At 47.5% G+C, this 10,721-nt stretch overlaps 1 protein-coding gene across 1 annotated transcript in view; it reads right to left on the reverse strand.

The window, feature by feature from the left end:
* LOC112071098 (membrane-associated guanylate kinase, WW and PDZ domain-containing protein 2-like) overlaps positions 1–10,721 on the reverse strand; it is a 112,354-nt gene that overhangs the window by 73,582 nt on the left and 28,051 nt on the right. The window contains 3 exon segments of the mRNA XM_070439250.1: positions 3,979–4,058; positions 5,717–5,948; positions 9,727–9,936. Coding sequence (XP_070295351.1) covers positions 3,979–4,058; positions 5,717–5,948; positions 9,727–9,936 — 522 coding nt within the window.

Raw genomic sequence — 10,721 nt, forward strand, 5'->3', positions numbered from 1 at the left:
GTGTGTGTTTTCCTTCCATCGTCAGGGCTCCATGTCTCCCTGTTTGGTGAGTCTCTCCTCCTACCTCTCGTCTGTTGTTCAGAGACAGAGTTTAGACCCCACCCTGTGATCCTGTTAACGTTCACCAGAGCGTGGGCACACACACCCTACACCCCCGCTCCACATGCCTCCTAATCAATACACAATATACAGCYCCAGCTCATCTCTCCTACACATCTCTCAGGGAGGCCTGCTTCGCTGCTACCCAGCTGTCAGCTAGTGAAACATGGGCAGATTCTCACTAACGTTCCCCTGATTATAGCTCCTAGCCCCGGCGTGGGCCCTGGGGATCCCCTCTTAGATCCCCTTCTCCAGCTGGTTGAGGCTCTACATGGGACCATAAGTKCTGTCTCTCCCAGGGCCAGCGATCACTGGATGATCTGTCCAACTAGATCAATATTCATCTCCTTCACATACAGTACATCACATCTCGTAGCATGGAACGTCCCGACAGGAGGAACAGGATCGGAGGTACCCTGATTCACATCTCGTAGCATGGAACGTCCCGACAGGAGGAATGGGATCGGAGGTACCCAGATTCACATCTCGTAGCATGGAACGTCCCGACTGGAGGAACAGGATCGGAGGTACCCTGATGAACTAGATCAGGGATGGGCAACTTTGATAGGGGTGGGAGCCACAAAAAATGTGAACTCATCATGAGTACCCCTGCGTACCCACATCCATACTGCCCCCTCACACATATTGTGAGCAGAACATTTTAGTGGGCCCCCTTTTGACAGTGGAGATCATTTGTATGCCTGTTTTAAAGAAAAGTGCAGTTCTACATATTTTGCCATGAGGCAGAGAGAAGATTTAGCAATTTTATAACAAATTTAATGTAATTCTACTCATTTTGCCATGAGGCATTGCAATGAGCTGCTCTCAGGTTTTAATATGATATCTGAGTGAGACTGACTAACAAAGTCAATGGGGGCCCCCCGGCCGGTAATTCAACCATGATAGCCTGCCTCTAAACTAACCGAGCAAACTATTTTTGTTTTGCTGACATTGACTGACAATCAGTGACTGACATAAGAGAAAAAGTGATCTGAGGGCTTCAAAAGGGAGGCTGCCAGTTGCCCATCCCTGAACTAGATGAAGATGGTTTCCTGGGATTCTTTCTAAGACATTCTCTTTGTTTCCTCTTTCTTGTCATCTTCCAAAGTGGTCAACTATCTTCCTGTCTCCTCCATCCTCCTGCTTATCGTTTGGATGGCCTGAGAATAATGGAGCCCTACTGTCTGTGTATATACAGTATGTGTGTGTGTGTGTGTGGGGGTGGGGGTAAGTGTTTATCAGACAGACATGATTGACTAAGCTGGGCTCAGCTAGAATGATTCACTCCACAAATGAGACCTCATCTCGAACCTGCTGACTGTCTCTGTGTCTGATATGAGCTTCATTCTCCTCAGCCTGACTGTCTCTGTGATCTGCCATCAGATGCTGCCATTTCTCCTCAGCCATGACTGTCTCTAGTGTATATGATTTTGAGGCTCCATTCTCCTCCAGTCTGACTGTCTCTGTGTCTGATATGAGCTTCATTCCCTCCTTCAGCCTGACAGTCTCTGTTCTGATATGCCAGCTTCAATTCTCCTCAGCCTGACTGTCTCTGTGTCTGATATGAGCTCCATTCTTCCTCAGTCCTGACTGTCCTGTGGTCTGATATCGAGCTCCTCATTTCTTCCAACCCTACGATTGTTCTCACTGATCTGTCTCTGTGTCTGATATGAAGCTTCCATTCTCCTAATCTTGTAGCCTGAACTGTCCTTCCCACGTGTACTGACATGTAGCTCTTATTCATCTCCCAGCCTGACTGTCTCTGTGTCTGATATGAGCTCCATTCTCCTCAGCCTGACTGTCTCCTGTGTCTGACATATGAGCTCCATTCTCCTCAGCCTGACTTGTCTCTGTGTCTGACAATGAGCTCCATTCTCCTCAGCCTGACTGTCTCTGTGTCTGATATGAGCTCCATTTCCTCCTCAGCCTTTACAACGCCTAGACTATCCCCTGTTCTACTACATCATAACAGATAAATCTCACCCAGACGAGAGAGAGATAGAGAGATAGAGAAGGGGTGATAGGAGAAAGATGGAGGGTGAGACTGATGGGGAAGTTAGACGCGGGAGATAGGATGAGATAGAGAGATGATACAGGGAAACAGAGAGCGATGAGAGTGGGAAAAGGAGAGGGAGACAAGTGGGAGAATAAAGGGAGAGAGGGAAGCACAGGTGGGAGACATAAAGGGGAGATGGAGACAAGAAACAGAGATGGGAGACAATAAAGGAGAGAGAAGACAGAGTGGGAGACATAAAGGGAGAGAGGAAGACAGAGTGGGAAGAGACATAACAGGAAGGGAGATGGGGAGACAGCGGGAGAAGACAGAGTGGGAGACATAACGGGAGAGAGAAGACAGCAGAGTGAGTTAGACATGCGGGAGAAGACAGAGTGGGCAGACATAAAGAGAGAAGAGAGAGAGAGGAGGAGACAGAGTGGGAGACAGCAGGGGAAGACAGTAGTGGGAGACATAACGGGAGAGAGAGAGAGAGAGAGAGAGAGGGAAGAGCACGAGAGAAGACAGAGTGGGTAAGAACAGCGGGGTAAACGAGTGGAGACTTAACGGGAGAGAGAGAGAGAGAGAGAGAGGGAGACAGAGTGGGAGACAGCAGTGGGAGACATAACGGGAGATTCAGTGATAACTCAATCAAAGTGCAAAGGAGAGGAAGAGAAGGGAGACAGACGAGAGAGAGAGAGAGAGAGAGACAAGAGACAGAGACAGAGGGAAAGAGAGAGAGAGAAGGACATGAAGAGAGAAAGAGCGAGAGAGCGAGAGGGGGAGAGGTAGAGAGACAGACGAGAGAGACATAGTGTGTGGAGAGGGGCTTCAGGGGATGAGAGACAGCGCAGGAGTCTGAAGCAGAATCCTCTATCAATGCCGGAGATCACTCAAAAGCACATTGCGAAATGGAGAAAAATGAGAGAGAGATTTTTCATCCAGAAGGATGCAAAAACATCCTATTCCTCACCTCATGGTCATAGGCTGTATCTCTTCTGCATATACTATATCACTGCATAGCGTCTTCTTTCCCCATCCGTCTCCTTACTCTTCCTCTCTTAGTCACACCATCTAAATTATACTCGCTCTCCTTCCCCTCTGCCGCCTGTGTGTGTATGGTGTGCATTTGTGTCTGTGTGTGTAGTGTCCATTCTGTGGTGGTGCAAGCTCCTACTCCCAGCGGGGGATAAAGAGGTCTCTGTTAACCACCCTACCCACTCCCCCAGTCTCTCTACAGGGGCTAAAACTAGCACTATCTCCCACACAGGTCAGGTAACACAACACGGTTATAAAGACCCGTTCGATAACATCTACAAGTGTCAGACAAGGACCCCAAATAACCACTGTCCTCAGTGACTGATGACTATTCATATATAATGGTATGGGTATTAGGATGGCCAACTTGGCCCATGGACAGAGGGTGGCGTTTAAGGGAAAAAGTAGTTCATTTTGCTTCTTACTAAACACATTTACCTTATCAGAACGTGCTCTGAACGCATCCAAAACATCTGGAGACTATGTCACATATATAATGCGTCCCATACAATCCCGTTTAACCTCCATGCAAACATAACACTGCCTTTGTTATCAGCGGATATACAAAGATTTCAAAACACTGAATTGACTTATTCATATATAAAATTATCTTCTTTTTTAATATCTTAACCTGTCTGAAGGTATTACGATTCTAACAACGACATGCCTTTCAGAAGTCTTCGGATCAAAACACTGAGAGATATTGGCAAACAAAACGCCATCAGACGAATGAAATAGATGCTAATGATTTGAACGCCAAAAAGGAAACTTAAAGGTTTTACGGGAGAGAGAGTTGAGTGACTTTTGAAAAGGGGAGAGAGAGAGAGCGAGAGAAGAGAGACACTTACCGTCCTCTTTGCATTCTTCTGGTGGCTTCGCCTTCTTCGCCAGCCGCGGGTCCAGCCACGACGTCGTCTTGGTGTTGTGGCTTGACGAGAGAGAAGAGGAGAGACAGTGACAGAAAGAAAGAGAGAGAGAGAGCCAGTGAGGGAGGAGGTTCTCAATTCAGCATCATTTCAGAGAAAAAGAGACGTTCCCCTGTGTGCCCACCCTAAACTGTCTGGCGAGAAGAAAAAAAACTTTAGGTTAAGAAAATGGCAATCGATACTTTTAATTTGCACACTGTTTCTCATTAGTGCAGGTAAGGATGGAGGGATGGCGGGAGAAGGGGAGAGGTGTGAGTGATAGAGCTGAACAGCTGTGGGCTTGGCAGGATCAACACTGCGGGCTGTAAAACTGGACTGTGATCAGATGAGAGGCGGTGCCAAGGAAACTTCAATGGATCTCTTTATCGCATCTGAGGACATAATGCCCTCCCTTGAAGACGATGACAGGACAAGAGGGGGAAGGGAGGGAGGGAAACATGGCTACAGGAAAGCGGGATTATCCCCGAATCCACCCTTGGGAGGAGGGGACACTGTGAGCACTAACTGAAAATCTTGGGTGATGAAATGCCCCTTCCTCTCTCTCTCTCTCTCTTTTAACACGATCTCTTCTCGCACCTCTCCCTTTCCTTCTCTCTCTGTCTCTCCCTCCTTTTTCCTTTTGATTCTGCCTTTCAATCTCTTCCCACCCCTCTCTCTTTCCCACTTTCCCTTCCTCCTTCTCCCTCTCTTTCCATCTCTCCCTGTCTTCCCCTGTATCTCTGAGGATTCTGGATAAACAAATTGATCGAATCTGGAGACAAATCAAAGGGAGCCATCCCGTTGGCATCTGGTACCGCCTTGGCACCGCATCATTTACTTTTCCCAAAACGTACAGCTACAAATTCGGCGGCTAAATGCGTTAGCACACAACGTTCCAGATTGATTCATCTAGATGTAGGAACACAGGGCTTGGGTGGACGAGACATATGGAGACCTAGTCTAGTCTGCAGTGGGTGGAATTAACAGTCTGCCTCTGTGGAGGAGAGGATACACAATAAGTATGTGACTGGCTGACTGGCTGACCGGCTGACTGACTGGCTAACTTGCTGGCTGACCGGCTGACTGGCTGGCAGACAACTACATTAAAACTAACCCTGCTGGATYTTTTCTCTGCTACTCTATTATACGACACAATGAAAGGCAGTCCTCTGGGAATCGGATGATGTTTCTGTCACATAAATTCGAACGATTGTTAATTTCCTAAAGGATTCTGTAATAACCTGCCTATTGACTGATGTACATACACAGACAGGCACGTACACACTCACACAGTCAGAAGACGTTTAAATATTATTCAAATGTAAGAGAAAGACAACTCACCTCTACAATTATATTGTAGCAGTAAAAATCTAACAGACCTGTTGTAAAATAGCTCCAATACAGCTGGCCACACGGAACAATAGAATTCATTACAGTGGGAGTGAGTGTTATTGTGTGTGTGTGGTGTGTGCGTGCATGTGAAAGCTGCTTAAAATGCTTGGGCAACTTTTACCATCTATTCTCCCTGGCGAAACATTGCATGGACAAGAACCTCTAAATCTCATGACAACAACAGTCAACTATTTGGCTGCTGTTGGCTGTCTGTTTGTGTGTGTGCTTGCGTGTGTGTGTGTGTGCATTGGGATAATTTGATGACGTTCTCTTCAGCGCAGACACTTACTCAATAAAGTACACCTCTCCCTTCTCTGTGTAGGCCATCTCCCAGTTCTCTGGCAGGGGGCCAAGCTCACTCTCATTCTCATCTGGRTTGGGGGGCGACTTGGCTAGCTCGCCCCCCTCCTCCTGGGGGACCTCGTTGTTAGGGGTGGTGGGGGTCTCGGTGGGGGGACAGGTCTGGGGAGGGACGTCCCCTGAGGAGACATCTGTACTCTTGTCTTCATGTTCGCTGGACTCTCGAGCGAAGAAGAAGCAATGGACAGCGGAGTCAGAGCTGACATTACTACTGGAGGACAGGAGGAAAGAGAGGAGGAGGGAGAGGTGAGAGGGGAGGAGGAGGAAAGGTTAGAGTGGAGAGCAGGAGGATGGGAAAGGTAAGCGGTGAGAGAGAGGCGAGGCGTGAGGCGGAGAGTTGAGAGGGGAGTGAGAAAGTTAGAATAGAGAGAGTAGGAGGAGGGGAAGAGGTAGTAGGGCGGAGAGGATGACGGAGGGAGAAGTGTGAGAGAGTTGAGGAACGGATGAGGAGGGTAAGGGGAGAGGAGGGGTGGGGAGAGGGGGGATGAGGTAGAGGGGAGGAGGAGAAGAGGAAGGAGTAGAGCGGGAGAGGAAGAAGGGAAGATAGAGGGGCAGAGATGGGAGGGAAGGGAGAAGGAAGGGGAGGGAGGAGAAGGTAGAAGTGACGAGAGGAGGAGGGGAGGGTAGAGGGAGAGATAGCAGGAAGGGACAGAGGGAGGAGGAAAGTGTTAGAGGGGAGGAGAGTGCGGAAAGCGAGGAGGAGGAAGGGGAAGGGAGAGGGAAAGAGGAAGAGAAGGGAGAGCGGGAAGAGGAGAGGAAAGTTAGAATGGAGAGATGAGGAGGAGGAAGGGAGGAAGGGCGGAGGGGAGAGGGAGAGGGAAGGGTAGAGGGAGGAGGAGAGAAGGAAGGGTAGAGAGAGCATGAGGAGGAAGGGGAGAGGGAGGAGGAAGGGTAGAGGGGAGGAAAAGGTTAGAAGCGGAGAGAGGAGGATAGGAAGCAGGTGTGATGAGGGCAGCTGATTGTGAGTTGGCAAGGAAAAAGAAAGATAGAGAGGATTTCAAATAGGGAGAGGGTGGCAATTACACAGGGACAGAAATAGAGAGATAGACAGACAGATAAAGAGAGCGAGCAAGAGAGAGTAAGGATACCGAGCAGAGAGAGATGGAGAGTGATTGAAAGAGAGAGGGAAATAGACAGAGAGAGCAGAGTGAGAGAGGTGGCAAGCAGAGGGGATTGAGAGAGAGTGGAGCTGATGATGTGTCCTAGTTTGAGTTGTGGTGCTTGGTTGGGCCGTCCCAGAGGACAGCCACAGCAGCAGGCAGAGGTAGGGAGGGAGAGCTCATCTATGGAGCTATCGGCTCACATCACACTGCCTGCTCTATCGATCTCTCTCTCTCTCTCTTTCACTCTCTCCCTTTCCCCCAACCTGTATATGCACTGCCATACACTCAGTAACAGAAAACTACAGTGCAGCTCTAGGCTGAATACTCAACATCGAATCTTTCTCAGCTTTGTTCACATAGCCCAATGAATAGCAGAGCTACTGTGAGAAAGTACAGCAACATGAAACTACTCCAGTCCTATAGCTCAAGTGCATTTATATGGGTTACCTGACCAGAACATTAGATTACTCCAATCCTATAAGTCAARGGCATTTACAGTGCCTTGCAAAAGTATTGCCGTTTTTCGTATTTTGGTGCATACAACCTGTAATTTAAATGGATTTTCATTTGGATTTCATGTAATGGACATACACAAAATAGTCCAAATTGGTAAAGTGAAATAAAAAAAATAAAAAAATAAAAAACTGAAAAGTTCCTAATTAAGATCTGGTTCAACCAATTACCTTCAGAAGTCACATAATTAGTTAAATAAAGTCCACCTGTGTGCATTCTAATTGTCACATGATCTGTTACATGATCTCAGTATATATACACCTATTCTGAAAGGCCCCAGAGTCTGGGGGCACCACCAAGCAAGCGGCACCATGAAGACCAAGGAGCTCTCCAAACAGGTCAGGGACAAAGTTGTGGAGAAGTACAGATCAGGGTTGGGTTATAAAAAAAATATCAGAAACTTTGAACATCCCACAGAGCACCATTAAATCCATTATTAAAAAATGGAAAAATATGGCACCACAACAAACCTGCCAAGAGAGGGCCGCCCACCAAAACTCATGGACCAGGCAAGGAGGGCATTAATCAGAGAGGCAACAAAGAGGCCAAAGATAACCCTGGAGGAGCTGCAAAGTATCTGTCCATAGGACCACTTTAAGCCGTACACTTCAGAGAGCTGGGCTTTACGGAAGAGTGGCCAGAAAAAAGCCATTGCTTAAAGAAAAAAATAAGCAAGCACGTTTGGTGTTTGCCAAAAGCCACGTGGGAGACTCCCCAAACATACTGAAGAAGGTACTCTGGTCAGATGAGACTAAAATGTAGCTTTTTGGCCATCAAGGAAAACACTATGTCTGGCGCAAACACAACACCTCTCATCACCGCGAGAACACCATCCCCACAGTGAAGCATGGTGGTGGCAGCATCATGCTGTGGGGATGTTTTTCATCAGCAGGGACTGGGAAACTGGTCAGAATTGAAGGAATGATGGATGGCGCTAAATACAGGGAAATTCTTGAGGGAAATCTGTTTCAGTCTTCCAGAGATTTGAGACTGGGACAGAGGTTCACCTTTCAGCAGGACAATGACCCTAAGCATACTGCTAAATCAACACTCAAGTGGTTTAAGGGGAAACATTTAAATGTCCTGGAATGGCCTAGTCAAAGCCCAGACCTCAATCCAGTTGAGAATCTGTGGTATGACTTAAAGATTGCTCTACACCAGCAGAACCCATCCACACTGCTGGAGCAGTTTTGCCTTGAAGAATGAGCAAAAATCCCGGTGGCTAGATGTGCCAAACTTATAGAGACATACCCCAAAAGACTTGCAGCTGTAATTGCTGCAAAAGGTGGCTCTACAAAGTATTGACTTTGCAGGGTGAATAGTTATGCATYCTCAAGTTTTCTGTTTTTTTGTCTTATTTCTTGTTTGTTTCACAATAAAACATATTTTGCATCTTCAAAGTGGTAGGCATGTTGTGTGAATCAAATGATACAAACCCCCCAAAAATCTATTTTAATTCCAGGTTGTAAGGCAACAATYCTTGAATACTTTGGCAAGCCACTGTATATGGGTTACCTGACCAGAACATACATTATAATGAATAGGTTGATCAATAATAATGGATTGCATATATAATGTAAAGCCATTTTGGAAAGGTCTCAAAAGGTTTTACTAAACAACTACCGTAACAGTGTCATTTATTTTTACATTAACAAATGTCAAGTCAAAATGAATGATACTATTTTGTTTCATGGCTAACATAGGGTTTCTCCGTTCTTATATTAAGTTAGACAGCCAGCATCTTAGCTCCTAGTTGAGAGTAATGACTGTGATGTGGTTTGCATTGATCCAGTAAATCTGCTCCGTGGAACCCCACGCTTGATTTGATCACAGCCTCCAGGCGATGTTTCTCTGTGTCGGTGCGGGGGGTGGAATCTAGCCTCTGGCTACGTGACGTAGACTAAATGTACTGTGATCTGATCTAATGACTGGGAGATGGGATGAGATGGGATACAGTGTAAGGCTGTTGTCTCTGAACACTATCAGTTCTGCTACATGGTATGCTTGAGGGATGTACTCATGCTATTTACAGGCACTAGAACTCCACAGTTTTTCATTTAGACTATCTATGATGATGATGATGATCTGAGCTCCCTGGGAAGAGCTCCCTGTAGGCAGTAGGGACTTGTATCCATCCTTTATTATGTTATTGTATGGGCCTGACTGAGAGCCGGTTGCTATGATGTAACCTAGACGATAGACTGTTGCTATGTTGTCTGATCAGATCCCAGGGGTCGGTGCTATCTCATTTCGGCGGTGAACTTGTTGTCATGACGAGGATCTATAGTTGCACATCAACACTATGTCTGCGTTGGAACCTAACCTGGGGTGATGCCATTGCCATTGACAACGGGCCTCTCCTCCTCCTCATCCTCGGGTGGCTCGATGCCGGCCTTCTCCATGTTGCTGACCGACTTGTTCCGTTTCCTCTTCCCCTTGGAGCTGGGTCGGGCGCCCGGCAGGAGCTGATCTGTTACATTTAGCAGCAGAGGGCTGGGCTCGCACGGGGGCTTGGGGGTGCCGTAATAGTTCTCTAGAGAAGGAAGGAAGGGATACTTCACATTAATGATCATTTTATATACTTAATCAGTCATACACACATCATATTATACTTAGGTGCTGGTGGGTGAGGTTAAAGAATCAAAATGGCCAATGTAATGAAGACAGACTGATGTTTGAACTTAGGTGTCTCCCATGAGACAGTGTTAGCCCCCTGAACTGTGTTAGCCCCCCATGAACATGTTAGCCCTCCATGAGACTGTGTTAGCCCCCATGAGACTGTGTTAGCCCCCCATGAGACAGTTTTAGCCCCCCATGAGACTGTTAGCCCCCCATGAGACTGTGTTAGCCCCATGGACTGTGTTAGCCCCCCATGCAGACTGTGTTAGCCCATGAGACAGTGTCCCCCATGAGACTAGTGTAGCCCCCATGAGGACTGTGTTAGCCCCCTGAGACTGTGTTAGCCCCCCATGAGACTAGTTGTTTAGCCCCCCATGAGACTGTAGCCCCCATGAGACTGTGTTAGCCCCCCATGCGACTGTGTTAGCCCCCATGAGACTGTGTTAGCCCCCATGAGACTGTGTTAGCCCCCCATGAGACAGTGTTAGCCCCCCATGAGACAGTGTTAGCCCTCCATGAGACTGTGTAGCCCCATGAGACTGTGTTAGCCCCCCATGAGACAGTGTTAGCCCCCATTAGACTGTTAGCCCCCATGAGACTGTGTTTAGCCCCCAAGCGACTGTGTTAGCCCCCATGGAGAATGTGTTAGCCCCCCATGAGACTGTGGTTTATGCCCCCCATTGTGGAGGACTGGTTAGG

The sequence above is a fragment of the Salvelinus sp. IW2-2015 genome, unplaced genomic scaffold (assembly GCF_002910315.2).
Source record: "Salvelinus sp. IW2-2015 unplaced genomic scaffold, ASM291031v2 Un_scaffold1520, whole genome shotgun sequence".
NCBI classification, from domain to species: domain Eukaryota; kingdom Metazoa; phylum Chordata; class Actinopteri; order Salmoniformes; family Salmonidae; genus Salvelinus; species Salvelinus sp. IW2-2015.